General features: G+C 41.0%; 1 protein-coding gene across 1 annotated transcript in view; it reads right to left on the minus strand.

Annotated features, from left to right (window-relative positions):
- abca12 (ATP-binding cassette, sub-family A (ABC1), member 12) overlaps positions 1-17,282 on the minus strand; it is a 62,814-nt gene that overhangs the window by 23,141 nt on the left and 22,391 nt on the right. Inside the window, exons 29-48 of the mRNA XM_071459989.1 lie at positions 16,064-16,170; positions 15,310-15,509; positions 14,701-14,777; positions 12,952-13,082; positions 11,680-11,850; positions 9,583-9,747; positions 9,188-9,383; positions 8,904-9,043; positions 8,101-8,220; positions 7,848-7,938; positions 7,259-7,438; positions 6,404-6,746; positions 5,374-5,488; positions 4,771-5,100; positions 4,135-4,204; positions 3,909-4,043; positions 3,448-3,609; positions 3,031-3,214; positions 2,103-2,321; positions 1,103-1,299 (exon numbers count right to left, since the gene is read on the minus strand). Of these exons, the coding sequence (XP_071316090.1) occupies positions 1,103-1,299; positions 2,103-2,321; positions 3,031-3,214; positions 3,448-3,609; positions 3,909-4,043; positions 4,135-4,204; positions 4,771-5,100; positions 5,374-5,488; positions 6,404-6,746; positions 7,259-7,438; positions 7,848-7,938; positions 8,101-8,220; positions 8,904-9,043; positions 9,188-9,383; positions 9,583-9,747; positions 11,680-11,850; positions 12,952-13,082; positions 14,701-14,777; positions 15,310-15,509; positions 16,064-16,170 (3,333 nt within the window). The remainder of the gene's footprint in view (positions 1-1,102; positions 1,300-2,102; positions 2,322-3,030; positions 3,215-3,447; positions 3,610-3,908; positions 4,044-4,134; positions 4,205-4,770; positions 5,101-5,373; positions 5,489-6,403; positions 6,747-7,258; positions 7,439-7,847; positions 7,939-8,100; positions 8,221-8,903; positions 9,044-9,187; positions 9,384-9,582; positions 9,748-11,679; positions 11,851-12,951; positions 13,083-14,700; positions 14,778-15,309; positions 15,510-16,063; positions 16,171-17,282) is intronic.

A 17,282-nucleotide genomic window follows, 5' to 3' on the forward strand; every position in this document is an offset into this window, starting at 1 on the left:
CATGTGCATTGAGTGTGTGCAATGTGAATTTCAGTATTTTTGTACAACTATTAGGCTGATAATAATTTTTTTTTTAAATGTTTTTTTCAATGTTACTTGCTTCCTGGATGTTACATAAGTGAGTAAGTAAGTAAACTTGATTTCTAAAGCACCTTTAAAAAACAGAGTTACAAGGTGCTGTAGAGGTGCACATAAAATACAATACAATAAAGCACAACAGGAGAGTAATCAAACAGAGAAATAAAACAAAGTAACATACTAATTTATAAAAAATCAATTAGTTTTTAAAGCTTTGTAATTCAGCCAGTTTGATTCAGCCAGGACTGGAAAGTTATGTTTGTCAGAAGCATTGCTGCTTGAATCTCCACCAATTACAGACAGGTAACTGCTGCCTCACTGAGGCAGGTAAAAATGATTTACAGGAGAAAAGGCAAGAGGAAATGAGGGTGAGGATAAGTTGCACGGCAATGTTTCTGGGTAGCACTAGTTTCAGTGGCAATATCTCTGATTTATATGAATACTTCTGATCTACTCGATTTCTTTCCAGAATGTTTTAAGTTAGCTGTCAGTGGTCCAAATGTGGGGGGTGACACTGTAAGAAATATGATCAGGACCAATTACCAGAGCTTCAGTTTTATCAGTATTCAGTTGCAAGACGTTGGAGGCATCTACTCTTTGATGGCAGCAAGGCAGCAGTGCAGGGAATCCAGATTGTTAAAAATTTTAGGGATAAACGAGACATACGACTGGGAGTCATCACAGTAACGATGGTAGAATGTATTGAAGTGGCAAATAATATGGCCAAGGGGTGGCAGATACAAAGTGAATAAAATCGAGCCAAGTATCAAGCCTTGCGGGACCCTGCATGACATAAAAAGAGACAGTACTTTTCTCACTTTGTTCTGTTCTTTTTTCCTCTTCTGCTATTTCTTCCTGTGCTTCTTCTTACTATTATTATCATCATTATATGGTCTGTGGTAAGAGTAATAATAGCAGTCAAGTAGCTGTAGCTTGGGGTTCAGTGGAGAGTTGGTGAACTCAAATTAACAGGAATGCCTTTATAAATGTTCAATGCGTGTGTGTGTGTTTCTGAGACACTCACGTTTCTTATGCTGGATAACAATGTCCCAGATGCTGCGCCTGGAGCAAGGATCGACTCCTGTGGTGGGTTCATCCAGAACTACCAAGCGAGAGCCCCCTATGAAGGCGATGGAGATTGACAGCTTGCGCTTCATGCCACCCGACAGGGTGCCCACCCGCTTGTGTCTGTGAGCGTACATGCCTGTCTCCTCTAGGATCCTGGTAGGGGAGTCAATGAAACACATTTAACACGGAGCTGATGTTAACATACTGTTTCCATGCATTACAACCCAGTTCCTGAGTTATACTTCCATCAGTTCCATCAGCTACCCAGGCATTCTTCATTACAAGAACCAGAGGAGAGGTACAGTTCCTTGCCTGTGGGGTCAGGCTTATTACTGCTCCTCTTGTCATGCAGAAAGCCTCCAGAAATACTCTCATGATGCAACTGGGGGTTAAACTTGCAGCTTAATGATGCCACAGTATGAAAAATGATTTTTCTCATACTTGCTCCCCTAAGCTTATCCAAAAAGATGCAAAGGAACAAAATGTGATAAAATAAAATATTATGTAATTCTTATGGAAAACATGAGCCTGAGTCATTTCATAGGTCTTGAGATGCTTAAGTTAACAATTATTGTCTCCTTACCACAGACTAGAATTCTGGCACCAAGGCCCAGACACCTGTAAATTACAGCAAGTAGAATCATAAAATCTGTTCGATGACGACCATATCTGACCTAACTTGGACCTTTTCTTACTTTCACCTGTGTAACCTGTGGTTTTGAGCACTGGCTAATGCTCACTGCTGTAGCCTCTGTCTATATTTCCTTTTTATTGGAATACTATGCCATTGACTGACCTAAGGACACTCTTTTTTGATATCAGGTTGTATAGCCAACCAGCATGAGAGATAAAATGGCACCGCTACATCATGCACAACCCCTGATATCATCTGAAAGACACAGTGATTTTGATATATTGAGGATGCTCTCTGCACTACTAGATGATTGATTACTTACGTTCGGACTTGCTCATGCAGTTCCCTGCGTGACCATTGTGGGGCCTTGATCTGGCCGTACAGCAGCAGGTGCTCCTTAGTGGTCATGTGGTCAAAGAGGACATCGTATTGCATGCAGACGCCCAGCCCCTTGCGGACATCATCGATGTTGGTCTGCATGTCCTGGCCGTACACCTCTATTGTGCCGGATGATGGGGCGAAAAGGCCAGTCAGGAGAGACCTAAGCACAGAGCAACACTGTGTATGAAATTAGGCACAATACTAGAGTGACAGATTTGTCACTCCAAATGTCACCAGTTGATTCTGGCTCAGCTCACGTGGAATATTTTACCATCATCTCAGAGAAGTTTTTTTGGTTATTTCATGTGTCATAATTGAGAAAAGATTCAAATATAAATCAAACACACTCTATAGTCATCTAGTTTTTCCAATTATTTTTGCTCATATTTACTACCTGGGACACAAAAGGTTGAAAATGCTTTTTCTTTTTGTTCCATTTTATATTTTTTTGTACTTTTTCATCAGCACTTTCATCTTAAATGATTTGTTGGGCACAGGAATATTACAGGGCAAGAAATTCAGTCTCGGTGTTGCTTGTTTTCAGCACTGCTAAATCTTATTCTGCTGCTGCACTTATTGCATGTTGCTCTGAATAAGAGCATAAGCAAAATGAGTCACATTTAAAATGTAAATGTAAGTGCTCCGTTGATGAAGACCCATCAGGCTAAGCTCCACCACGGTTCATTTGCTGTGCCAGATTTGGACAAAACAATCTCCCTGTCAGCAGCAAACCCTTGAGATGATTAAAGGGATCCACAAATTAAATTCAAATGACACCGCACACAATATATGAATGGACGAAATGCATTTGTATTCATCTTAGAACATGCTGATATAATGAAAACTGGGAAAAATTATGCCACCCGTACATGGTGGTGGTCTTGCCAGCTCCATTGTGACCAAGCAAGGAGGTGACATGGCCCTCGTAGAAGGAAACATTAAGGTTTTGAATGGCTACTCGGTCACCATAGATCTTGCTGAGACCGTGGAGGGCAACGCCCACAGGGAGCTTTGAGAAATCCTCACCGCCCTGGGAGGAAAGAGTGCTCTGTCCTGAGGGAAACATGGAGACAAAGGAAACCTGTAAATCAAACTAACAGGGGACTGGAGTTAAATGAAGAGTGAGGGAGAAATATAAATGTCGTGATGCATCGGGGTTAGAAAAAAGTGACAGACCATGAAAGGGAAGACATTGTGTTCTTGCTTCAAAACACAATGCCAAAGGAGACAGCATCACTTATTGTTATCTGCTGCAGGATAGTACAACGCAGTTTTTTTCTCTGTACCTTTTCCCTTGTCGTCAAAGAAGACAGGTTGGTTTCTCTGCATGATGTTGGTGAAGAAGAGTCCTCTGCCCACGTCACTCTTTGACTTAATGCAACAGCATAAGTCAGCCCAGAAGGAGGCTTTGAAGGGAAAGTACCATGGAGCTGGGATGCCATATTTTCCTGATAGGTAAAAAAAAAGAAGCAGTTACTTCTCATTAATGCATGATAATCCATTTAAAGAGAAGTTTGCCAAGCTATTCATAAACTGCTGCATTTGTTTCAACTAGGGGTCGGGCAATATACACTTCACTGAACATTTTAAAGGTCTTATTACCACCGTGAGAGTACAAAGAAAAATCACCATAATTGCAAAACAATATCAGTCAATAGCTTAATAAAACATTGATATATTCTGAGCATCAGGACTTCTTGATCTAAGCTCACTTAAAGTTTCTTTGATTTTTAGTGCTATGGTTTACCTGGGAAGACCATACGGATGTAAGCCCCGATGATGAAGTAGAGGATGGAGTCGATCAGCATCAGCCAGCACAGCCAACCGAATGAGGCTGTGTCACCAGCAATGGGCGAGGTGTATGAGTTGCTCCACTGAATCCCTATAGAAGTAAACAGAAGAGGAGTTTCATGTTGCTCTGCACTGACTCAGTTGGCTTGTTTGATGGTAGTCAGACCTCTATATGTTCATACCTTCTCCTTGGGACTCGTAGCGAGAGACATATTGACTGGCGTAACTGAAACAGGTTGGGGAAAACAAGCTCTGTGGGAAAACGAGAGACAAATTAGACAGGATGCAGAAAGAGAAGCAACAAGGCAAAAAGAATATCAAAAAATATATCTTCTTGTCTCCACAAGGCCTTTCTGTAATTCCGCTCATCTTCACCCTTGACATCTTTGTGCAGTATGAAGTGATATATTCCAAAAGCATTTTTCGACATGATATGAGGGACTTTGTTTAAGGCAAATAAGACTTTAGATGTGTGCACTGATGTCATGTTGAATAAAAAATAACAATAAATCCTCACAATGGAAAACAACTGAGGGCAAAAGCCACTGTTTATCCATAATGGAACTGGCATTTTTACAGCTATGCTAATATACTTTGAATCATAATATCAGAAAAATTGCTTTCTAAGATGGATAGAGTAAATAACATTTTGGAATGAAGTGAGGTGACATTATATCTCCGTCTGCATTCCTTATCTCTTCATTCAATTCTTAGCATCTTCCACAGCAAATTTCATTATCGGTGTTTTAAGTTATTACACATATGATAGTAGCTGAATATACATGACTAATGATACAGGAGGTTCAGATGTTTCTCACCAGAGCGCTCTTCTGGGAAAAGGTGAGATTTGTCTCCAGGGCGATGACCACGATGAAAGGGAAGAAGCAGAGGATGTAAAGGAGGCTGCCACTCAGGCCGGCAATGTAGGTTTTGTCAAAGAAGGAGCTGATCAGGTAACTGAAGGCCAGGATGCTTAAACCGTAGTCACAGAGGTACAAGAAAAGGATGAAGCCATCACTGTTGGGCAGGATTCTGCCAAACTTCAGCACCATAGTGAGGATGATGATGGTCAACACCAGGTAGGCGGCACACTCCAGGAACCAGGCGAAGAAGTGGCTGAGCGGGTTGACTCCCATCATCTTCATGTACTGTGGAACAAGGAAAAATAAAAATGGGTGCGAAAAAAATCAAATGTCAGTAAAAGCAAAGACGAGTTTTTGTGCTCTCTCATCACCAGTGAAAGTTTACAGCGGTGACAGGTTGTGAAAATGAAAGTCACAAAGTCAATTTAACAGTCAAATTACATCTTCAGATACGATCTATATTTTTTCAATGAGTGATTCACACAGCTGGTGGACCCTATCAGCCTAAAAGTCTGTGTTCAATGCAAAAAACACAGTGGCAGGTTGGATCATCTTTACCTCATGCAGCCTCAGTTCTCTCTCATGCACCAGTTTCTTCACAAAGTCAGCCACGAACAGCACCCAGGCTATCATCAGCATCAGTGGGAAGACAAAAGAGATGGCCTCCAGGTATCTGGGGAATGCAGAGATGCCAATTGTCAGTCAAATTTCTAGAAAACCTAACATCCAATCACTGTCAACACCAGGAGATGAAAAGGCTTATCATTCAGTCACTGGCTTGACAGAGAGATGCAGAGTGGCAGAGTGATGTTGGGGGGGGGGGGGGGGGTCAGGTTCTGATCCTCGTGTTATCTTCACAAAATAAATGCCTCTTTATTTATTTTATTTTCTTTACCTAATCATATCTGGAGCCTGATACGTGGGAATTTAGTGCTTGGAATTTTTAATACTACACATCCATATTATACAGCTATCGTGTCAGAAACTGAGTTGTGTAATAAATCAGAATGACAGAGAGGCGAGGATCATCATATCTTACAGCTGGTCAGAAGGCAGCCAGCCAAAGACAGTGGCCCGCTGGTGTTTCTTAGATGAGATATCAGCACTGTCTTAAGTCACACTTGAGGGCAAGCACAAACATAGGCATTACGTTCAAGCATGATTTATTGGACATAGTGTTGTGTTTCGATGCACACGTTAATTCCAAACCCATGTTGGGTTGGATTTATACTAGAAAGATGAGTGGTGTTCTTCATAGACGGATATTAAAGGCCTGCGGGGTGTCTGAGTATATGCGTGCATGGTTTTCAAAAATGAATGCACAACAATGGTGAATATTCATTCACAGGGTGCGGAGCCAATTATGATGTGAAAGGTTCCTGTGAATGAACCCAAGTGGCAAATGAATAATGAGAGAGCATGCTTTATTCCACATCAGTGCCTGTACATCCACTCAGGGACATTGTGTATCATTTCACGTTTCCATGCATGCATTCATAAGGGAGTATGTTCATACTGTCTCTGCGTGTGGTTTTTCCCATGTATGTGTGTGTATGCCAGTGTTCTTCCATGTATTTAGAGGACTCACTCATCACGGAGATGGCACGGATAAGGGAAGGGCTGCAGCTGGACAGCTGGCTCTGTGACTCTCTGCCCAGTCTGGGTCTCAATGATAGCCCGATCGATGTTTTCCTGAAGGTAAACAAAGCCCCGGTTGTAGCGCATAGTCTGCCGGGCCAGGATGTGAGTGTCCTTCACAAAGTAGGGGTTCCGGACTCTGTCAGTGCGCATCACATTGTCCATATGCATGCGGATAGTGTAGCTGACTTGGGAGGGCAGGGAGGATGTGGTGGAGGAGGAAGAGGAGGACGTAGACCTGGTCTGGCGCTTCCTGGATGAGTCCTCATCTTTTGGCAGCTTGAAGATGACACCTTAAAGACAGATTGCACCATCTCACTGCATACATACTGCATTGTTCTGAAGGGCAACATTTAAAGATCAGAGATCAAAGTCTTTCTGAGTTCCTTGTCCTAGATACTGTTGTACTGAGTCTGATCTCAAAAAAAGTGTCCTCAACTCAGCTCATTATCAACAGATAGGACCTACTGCTCTAATCTTACCACAAAGTCCAGAAAAAGTAGTGGACTGCTGCACAGTGAAAGGCAAACTAACAACACGGGTATTTGTAAAACTGGGCTGTAGTGCTTTGTTATGTGCACAAACCTAATGGGTAATTCCCATTAGTGAGAAGATTAATCAATACCATAAATCTTTTTTACAGACTTGTATTACAGTGTGCATGAGTCAGCTGTCAAGAAATTAAAAAAACGAACATTGACTCAAGCGGATTAGAAATCATTGCAGGTCTTGGATGCATGTCGACCTGTAGTGAATCCGGTCTTTTCACTTAAAATCTTGTCCATTACGCCCAACATCTACTCACTTGCGTAGAGATCACGATTTTTGGCAAGTTCCTGAGCTACACTGTTGAGCTCCTCGGCAGAGTCGTAGCCACGGTAACGGTCAAACTTAATACAGGAGGAGAGGTCCACCATCAGGGTGGACAAGGTGGTGATCTGGTTCAGTACATGTTTGTTCTTCTCCAGCATCACTGTCATGTTAGCTTTAGAAAAAGAAAGAAAGAAATGAACAGTGTCAAGTACAATTTAACCTTTGATCGCTGTAAATCCAAATTAAAATAACAATATTTGTTGTGACTGCTCCTGTTATGTTAACTCTTAACTGGGAAAGAAATGCGGTCTGACAATACAAGATAATCTAATTAAGAACCTGTATGTCAAAGTTAGAGCTTGTGCGGTCTGACTTTGACATGACTGACATGAATAATCTCATCAAGGAGAGACACCTTAAGAAAATCATGTTGAAATGAGCGTAATGCTTCCCATAAACCTAAAGAGCAACCCCATTTTCTGGTAGTGTGGATATTTTACAGACAAGAAGTGAGGGAGGAATATAAAGGCAAGCCTGCTATCTGCAGCTTACAAAAGTAAGACCTTCAAATGCTCACTCACAGAAACTGCTGAGCGTCTCCTTCATTCCGTCAACATTGATGTCTGTCTGCATCTCAATGAAATTCTTCACAAAGGAATTGCTGAGGGAATTCTGACAGGAGGGGAGAGAGAGTGGGAGAGATGATGCACAACATCAAGATTTAGATGCTGGAACTTGTTGAGGACCACTGCAAAGTTTATCTCTAGACTTTCAGACAACAGCGAGCTGGCTACAAAAATCAGATATACAGGAGGCAGCTCTGAGTTTTCATACCTGCAGCATTGGCAAAGTGTGGCTGAGCAATTCGGCCGACTTCAGGATGTAGTTGGAGGATTCAATCCAGTCTTTTGAGTGCTTCCTCAGATTTGCAAACTCCTGCAAGGTGGCGTTGGCCTGGGCAAGGTTAGGACAAGGACGAGAACATGTGAAATGGCTGGGTATCAGCAAGATTTCATAAGATGCTGTGTTTGTGTGTTTGTGTGTTTGTGTGTGTGTGTGTGTGTGTGGCTGTATACTATAAACAAAGTCAAACTTCCACAAAATAGAGCCTAAGTAGAAGACAGTGGTGCATACAAATTTGCATATACTCTCCGAAAACGTACAATTCTTACTGACTACTTGCCAGTGGGGGGTGCATGAAGAACTATATTTAAGTATAGCCTACAAGAGCTAGGAACAGCACTGACAAAAACTACTGAAAAAGGTGAGGGATTTTGGAGGATTTAGAACATAAAGTTCATGAAGGTCATGAAGGCACTAAATCCCTATACATGCTGACTGTGAGATGTTTGAACTGAAAAACAAAGAAAAAGAAAAGACACTGGAGATGCCTTTGCACAAGGGCGATCACCGTCATTTACACAGACTGCAGACAGGTGGGTAAATTGTTTAACCAGGTTGGCCAGGAAGCCTGTCTAATATAGTCAGTCCCATATGAGGTACTTTATGTGAATAATACTTAATAATACATAAAAATATATTGTGGCTTTCAGATTGAGTATCCGTTGGTGAGTGGGTGGATTAAATGGCAGAGGAGTTAACTGCATGTGTTCATTTACACCATGTGTACTGTATACCTTCTCCATTATGGCCCTGGTGACAGGTGTGTCAGGGGTGTACAGGATTTGTCCCATCAGCATTGGTTTGAGGAAGGCCCAGGCGATGGCTCCTCCTGTGGTATTGACCATGTCCAGGTACATGTTTGTACAGAAGGGAGCTACACAAGGAAAGAAGAGAGAAGAATTTTTTTTTTTTTTGTAATGTTTAGACAGCTTGAGGATGATTATTAAGTTTAAAGGATAAGGCTGTTGTTATTTGATTTTGAACACAAAGCCCCAAATCTGTCCTCCACCCTACATACTGGCATTTCGTGGAATCTTGAACCTCTCAATCATCTCCTCCCTCTGCTGGTCATTGGGGGAGGACGGGCTTGACTCCGCCGCGACTGGGAGTTTGGAGATTCCAAACAGAGCCAGGATACCATTATTGCACAACGCTCGAGATAGGGTGACGAATGTAGCTTGGCTAGAGATGGTGCTCCTCTGTCCTCTGGTCATCTGGAGAAAAACAGAGCTTGAGACTTTCATCGTCTTAACATTGATTATTTGTCATAAAAGCTTCGGCAAACCAGTTTGATGTTTTTCTGAACCAGTGTTGTGTTCACAGCCGAGTGAGTCACAGGAATATTTCAGAGCACCAAAAAGACTTTTTTGGTAAGGTGCATAGGTGCAAGGTACAACATTATAGAGTACACACTTGGCTAAATTCGTTGTTGGCCACCAGGTTGAGGTCTTGGATGGAGAGCAGGTAGCTTTGCAGTTGGTCAATGGCAGGGAGAATTTTGTTCATCATGTCTGTTATAACTTCAGCCATCTGAAGCATAACTCCCACCAGGCTCTGCATTTCGTCAGACAACACCATCTGAAAGTAAAAGATCAACATATTGCTGTTTTTGTGCATTGACTATGTTCACATGTCCAACACAGTGTGTGCTTTTTCATATATTGCTTTAACTTGCAGATCCTTCTATAGAGCCTGATAGATTGCATGTTACGGAAGACAACAGCAAATTGCTCTTTCAAACTAACAATCATTTGAATGAAGTGATTAAATAGAAAAAGCCTTTCCTCAAAATGAAAAGGGCTCTGCTAAGACTATATCTCATAAGTTTCATACCCTCACACTTTCACATTTCTCTCTTAATCATATTGAAGCATTTGTGACCTTTTCCTCTCCGTCCTTGTCTCATTATATATTGAAATAATTTGACCGTTTCAGTCAAATAAAGAAAGGCAAGTATTATCTGATATTTACTCAGTGACTTTAGAGGCTATTATTAACCACACCCAGTCCTTGTTTGTCAGATTTTTTTCAGTTCTAATTCTGATTTTGTAAACTCTTGCAATGTATAACTACATGTATGGGCAATGTTGCTCCCATAAAATCCAACAAAGCAACTGAAGATGCTAACACAGTAGCACTCCCACTGATATCTGCAGTTTCACTACATACTGCACCGTATTTTACCAGTATTTATATTACCAGTACCACATAGTTAGCAGGTAGCAAGATGCAGAGCAACATTAGCATTCATTTAGAATTCTGTTTCTAGTCACTTGATAGATAAGTCCAATATTCACCGTACTTTTAACTCCACCAACTCCTTAGGGGAATATTAAAATACTATGTACACAGCGGTACACAGTTAGTCGCCAACTTGTTTGTACTTTTCTATATGAACTTGTGTACAATAAAGGAAGTAAAGTGCGGGTCGCTAGTTGCTATATATGTTTATCTACCAGTATTGAGCTTTTCAGCTGGAAACTTCCTGTTATGTCTGTGAAGTATGCTTATGAAAGCATTCAAATGAACTAAAACAGTGGGCCAAACAATGATCTGAAACATCCTAAAACGCTCCACAAAGCTGCGGGAAACTAATTTTATTCACTATGAACAATGCCTTTTACATCCCAGCCAGTCATTTGATCCCTTGATCAGTGCAGCTTCAAATACAGCTCACAGTCAACCAATTAGTATTTGTTGCATTGCATTTGTATTTAGTTTAACAGCCTTCTAACGTGTAGGTTGGCAGAGGTCCAGTAGGGAAAAATGAAAAGTAAAGAATAAATGCATGAAACAGGCACAGCTATTTAAGAGTTTCAACTCCAGCACAACTGTCACTGCACACAAGCAGGGGTTTGTGCGTTAGCAATTTTAAGAACATCTCAGATCTTCTTTTTTTTCTTTTTAACTTGTCATCATTAAATAACATTAGCGAACAGTGCTCCCTGTTGCACAGCGTTATGTACATATTAAATTAAATCTAGAATGAAAATAACTCAAATGAATATTTTCTGTGGTTAAAAGGAGAAAATGTCGCACTTGAAATAGAAACGAGATCTATTAAAGAAACAATCTGACACATTTTTTTTTAATTACTGCATCTAGGGGACTAGAACTGTTCTGCTCCTTGAAAAATATGGGCCGTCTACTTGGGTTTTTTGGGATGGACAGTGTTTGCAGTCTTAGATCAAATGGAAAAACATCAGTTACAGTATGAAAGAATTGTTTTTAAGGCGTGACGGAGAAAGCTTTGTCTAGTAAACAAACATTTTCTTGCACAAAAGCATTTCTCTCTGGCTCACATGTTCCTCAAACGCACTGCAGCATCAAACATGTATTGTGACTGCCCAACGGAAGCAATTTCTTCTACAGTCGCTCAGCCACTACATAACAATATGCAATCATCAATTCACACATTCTCAACAAAATGAAGGTACTCTACTATTGTAATTAACTACTGAAGAGTGTCAACCATGTTATTTTTCTACTGACAAAAAGACTCCGCCTTACTCTGTAGATGAATTTTTCCATATTGACATGACGAGCCATCAGCAGGGAAAAGGTGTACCACTCTTCAACAGACAGGGAGCAGAAGGCCTTCAAGATGGCCACATCTGTCTCTTTCATGTTCATGGATGCTGTGGAGTTGCATTGACGCAGGTTTACCAACCAGGACAGGATCTGGCAACAGGACAGGAGAAGCTATGTCAGGCACTAAACTAAAGACAGGTATAAACACAAGCCCTGCGCTCACAGTACATTCACATCACAGACTTCCAAATCCCTGTGTGGCAATTTGGAACCTGGTGGGTGTAAGTTCTCCATTTAGTAAAGACAGGTCAGTTTTACCTCTTTTTATACAAGGATGGTAGGTAATCAAACATGCATATTGATACAATTCGGAGTGGTAAAACAGGGAAAGGACAAAAGGTCAACCGGATCTAACTGTTCTTCACGCTGGCAACCATGGAAATGTGTTTGTTCCAATCCAAAGGACATTTATGAGTCACGCCGGTCAGCTACAACTCCATTTAGTGTTGTTATTTTACTAACCTGTGTAGAGTGCAGACAGTAATGTGTTGCCTCCAGCTGACAAACTCAATTAAACTGATTTTCTCTGCACTTTTTGCTTCATAATCTGCAGTGTACTAGGAAAGACTTCCAGATGACAGCCTTTTATTCCACTAAATCATGTCTAGCTCTAGAGAAATGGTCCATGGAGAGTGGCCAGCCGCTGAGTGATTTTGAGGCCTGTAATTCAGTATCCATTGTACTGTAAAGTCAACACTTTCATTCTTTTTTTAGTCTGATTGATACTGTATTAAATGGAACAAGCTCACTTTACAAAATGCACCTTCTGGGCTCTCTCCCTATCGAAGTGAAGTCACATTTACTATAAGTTGCACCATGTAGCACAGCCCGGAAGCAAAGTACATGGGCTATCTAAGCCTCATGAAAAAAACAATGCAATGATGCAAGTCTACATAATATGCTAATTAAAAACAGGGAAATTTGGCATAGTTTTGAGGCTGTATTAGTACAGTACCTCATTTAAAGAGACTATGATGGGCCTGCTGAACCCAACAGCCTGCAAACAGGTCAGATGTGAAAACATGGTCCTTGTTCTATATTGTTTGCTGAGGAATTTAGGATCGTGAGTAGTCAGCACACAGTTGCAGGATCTGAGCAACTCTGTGTCCTCAGCTTCATTAAAGATGTGACTAAATGTTTGCTTGCACACTTACCGTATGTTGATACATAATGAGGATACACCTGGCTCACCTGTAAATTGTTGTTTGGTAGAATGGTTCCCATCAGCAGGTACAGAGCTGTTGGATCAAAATCCACGTGTTGCTGAACATCCAGAACAAAGGCAGTTTTATTTCGCAGCATCTCACCGACCGTCACCACTCCTGGAAAATAAAGTGATATAAGTGCCAGCCATACTTTTTAAAAAAAAATATAGTTCCTGTATTTTCATAATATTTCATGATTCATAGTATTCCAATTACATTCCCTACCATAGACTGGCTACTACAGCTGCCTCAAATGTGTTCACGGGTAGGTTTCCTATTTTTTAATGACATTTGCTAATATCAACTGCCTTTGCCGTTCCTCGTTCATAGTATTTTGTGCCTCTAATCAACTGCACAGAGAGTACATAGTCTACGTCCTGTTTACACCAGCTTGCACATGCCCAGTGAACATGAATGGTCATGTATGTCAGCATTTTCAGGTGTGATGGTATGGATGGAGATCGTTTCTGACACGAGCTCTGACAAAATCATCTGGACGGCGATCATATTCATTTTCAAACCCTTTTTAAAATGAAAACTTATTAGTGTGGACATAGCCTAAGTAACTGACAGCACCTTGAAGTATTGGACTCTGGCATTCCCATTTTAAACACAGCTTTTAATTGTATCATCATTCCTTTTACTGCACATACCTCTTCGAATTGATATTTCGCTAGGTGTATGTTTTACTTCTACCTGTCCTTGCCACTTGTCATTCTTAATAGTGGGAATACTTATATTGCTGGTATGAAAAGAACCTCTGTGACAACTTTTCTTTAAAAGGAGCTACACCTGAATACTGAGAGTATTCAGCATTCAACGACATGTTTCCTCAGTCAGCCAGTTACAATGGAGACAGTGAGCTTAATGTTTACTAGAGCAACAACCCTGGATAAAGTGACATTGGAGAAATATGCAGCTGTAATAAGCTATTATTGTCAGATAATCAACAAATGAGCAAAGTGATAACATCAGACACAAGTGAGCAACAGGTGAGATGAAATGAGTAGTCGGTTGTTATGGAAACAAGGTTTGTTCTTGTTGGCACCAATGCAAATGCAATGGCACCAATGCATTCTCCCAAGTCATAGTACACCACACAGCACTCTTTTAATACAAAAGTGACCATAACCTTTTTGAAATGCACTCCTGACCTTGTAAATGCTTGATTCTTAGATGCAGCTTCAATACACTGCACATTATTCACTCACACACCGCAAGTCCTTGATGTGGCAGGCAGACATGAGTGTGTGTATAGCTCACTGGCAGTGAATGGGGAGGGACTGTTTTAGTGTTGGTATGCATGCAGTATATATGCTGTACATCCTTTGTTTTGTTTTATGTCCACTGATGTTTTGTTATATGTTTGCATTGGTGCCAACTGCTGTTATTACATATTCATACTCATCTCTCATTTTTGATTCTCTTAATGACTGAACAGTTCTACACTTTTGTTATGACCTGCAAAATTTCAATAGGGACATAAAAAGTGACCATAGCCTTGAATAAGAATTTTGGACAGTTTTGCTTTTGGATTAAGACAAACCACATCAACAGATGAAAAGAACTTACAGTATACATATATTTTTTGGAAACAAATTGATATAGACTCAGTTTTTCTTAATAGATAATCTGTACATACACTTCCCTTTTCTATGGTGATAATTATTCACAATTACAATATCTGCATTCCATCATGCTGACACAGAAATACTGATACAGAAAAATGTCTCACCTGGGGAGGTGATGTTAATGTTGAGAGAGCTCAGGCTGCTGATGTTAAAGCCCAAACTTTGACTCAACACAGATGTCCTGTAATCACATGCACACAAACACACATACACACACAGGTATGAATGCAATTTAATCAGGAAATATACTACCCCTGCCCTTGTTTCAATAAAAATAAAATGCTGCCAGGCATCCAGCACGCTAAAGGTGAAACTTCAGTTAAACCAACACATCAAAACATTGCCTACTGGCTCCAAACAACAGCAAGCTGGAACCTTAATACCCTTTAAATCCTGTGGGGTGAGATCTATAAAGTCCAACAGCCCAGACCGCTCTCTGGTACATTTTAGCAAATTATACCAAAGGGACAAGAGAGGTACATTTCTACACCAGTAGTTCTCACACTGTTTTTGGCATGAAAGTTCACTTCAATTTTCCCTACATAAATCATATTCATTCAACTTAGTTTCACTCCATATTTTTCCCCCTGGTTGTCTACGCCCTCCCTGCAGGGACTCAAGTTTGAGAATCACTGATCTACTCATGGGTGAGACTGTTGTGAAAGCCTTTCAGAAGAAAAAACATCTAAGAAGGACGAAGACAATGCCAATACCAGTTTGTGTGGACATCGTATGTGCTAGGATCTCCGATGAAGGTCTGGAGGATGGCGTCAGTCATGGAGGCTGTGTTCATCATCAGACTCTCAACCAGGATCTGCAGGCTGGGCAGGAAAGTGCGACACAGCTGACCAGGCTCTATGGAGAGGTACTGCATCAATAGATGCACAGACTCCGTATTCTCCAAGGTGCACACCTATAACAAACGTAAGTCAGGTAAGCATCGTAAGGAGTTTCTGGCTGAGTCTCATGATCCCACATTTACAGCAAAGATTGGTTGGTTCGTCATAAACTGCAACATGGGAATATTTTAATTGATTGTTCATTTACGTTTGGGATTACAGCCTGCAGAAAAACTGCTTCAAAGAACTCCACTCCAACTAAAGAATTTGATTAAGAAGGTTTTTCTGAAAAGTTTTACTGTCAGTGACTCTGAAATCCAGACTTTCCCTTCAGGTCTGAGCAAAACATTTAATACTTTGAGGATTTATGATTTTGCTTTTTCTGGCATGAGCACCAAATAATAACATAACAGCATCACTGTCAGCCTACAAATTAGTGGGTCTAACATTACTTTAACATTGAAGCTCTGAGGTCAGCAATATCAAAGCTTTTTAAATTGTATTAAATACAAAATTCTGCTCATTAAAAGACTTTATCTTGTCAGTGTTTTCAGACATTCTGTTGTACATTTATCCCCATTTTGATGAAATGATAAATGTGTAAAAGTGGTAGGGTTAATGCAGAGACCTGGGATCTCAGGTGGCCAAGTTTCTCTGTGAATCGCGGGTCTGTCACACCAATTTGGAAGAGTTCAGTGACTGTTTGGAAGGTCTGCTGCATGAGGATCAGGTTCTCTGTGAAGGGAAGGAGAAAGCAAAGGAGAGAGGGAAAAAAATGAGGGTGAGAGAGGTTATTAGAGTTAGACAGAAAGATGGGACAGGAAAGGGAAAAGAGGGCAATAAGGTCTGTAAGGTGAAGGAATAACATGACATCCCACTGGGCTTCATTACGACTCACACCATTACAGGGCAGCATCGTCAGGCAGCGAGCAGCAAATGATGTGCTTAAAGTAAAGCCCAGTGCGAGACTGATGGGGCCAGAAGGGCCAGCAGTACTAGATGCTGTCATGCATTAAAACACATCTGACAAGCCCTAAGAAAGGCACCACCTCAGGTAGGAAGATGTGATGACAGAATATTTAATTAGGCCAAAATTAGACAATGGTGATGTTTAATTTCAGGGTGCTCAACACCTAGAGGCCTTTGCAATTACAACAGTTCACTGTGTGTGTGCATGAGCATGTTTGCAGCGAAGTGAGGCTGCTCCTGCTTACAAAGTGATTCTATGCACTAAAAACATTATCACACAAGCACAGGCGCCAATCAAATGGAGGTCATAGATGTCCACTTGTGTGAGTGCGAGGGGAGACGTTTAGTGAGGGCGGACAGGATAAGTGATTGAATTCTACTTTGCTAATGAGATTTAAAAAGGTGCTGAGTGGCTTTCTGCTGGAGAAGGGCCATATGGCCTTGGGCTCTTTGGGAGCTCAAGCTAAGCTGGTGTGAAGTCTTATTCCTCATATCTTCAGAATGAATTATGCTGCACTATAATCATGTATACAATAACAACAGCATTAACAAAACGTTTTATCGTCTTCCCGTGGTCTCACAATAGCTATGAAGGTCAGAGAAAAAGGTGGCACTGTTCCAAGCTATGTGACCGTTTAACAGCACAGGCTGGCAGACTGTACTTATACATACATACTGTCACAGCAGGTATGTAAACACAAGCTGCAGTATCAGTGTGAGCTCCACAGCACAGTGACAATTAGACCAAGCATGAGTGGGAGGGAATTCACTGTGGAGTCAGTAGGTAAAGTTAATTCAGAGAAACTGAAAGGATAAAGCATCCTTCATTTGGGGATTCGCCATTTAACTAATGAGTCCACATTTCTCGTTATAAAGCT

This window comes from Trachinotus anak, unplaced genomic scaffold (genome assembly GCF_046630095.1).
Source record: "Trachinotus anak isolate AG129_WGS33_773 ecotype Australia unplaced genomic scaffold, CSIRO_AGI_Tana_v1 ptg000001l, whole genome shotgun sequence".
NCBI lineage: Eukaryota > Metazoa > Chordata > Actinopteri > Carangiformes > Carangidae > Trachinotus > Trachinotus anak.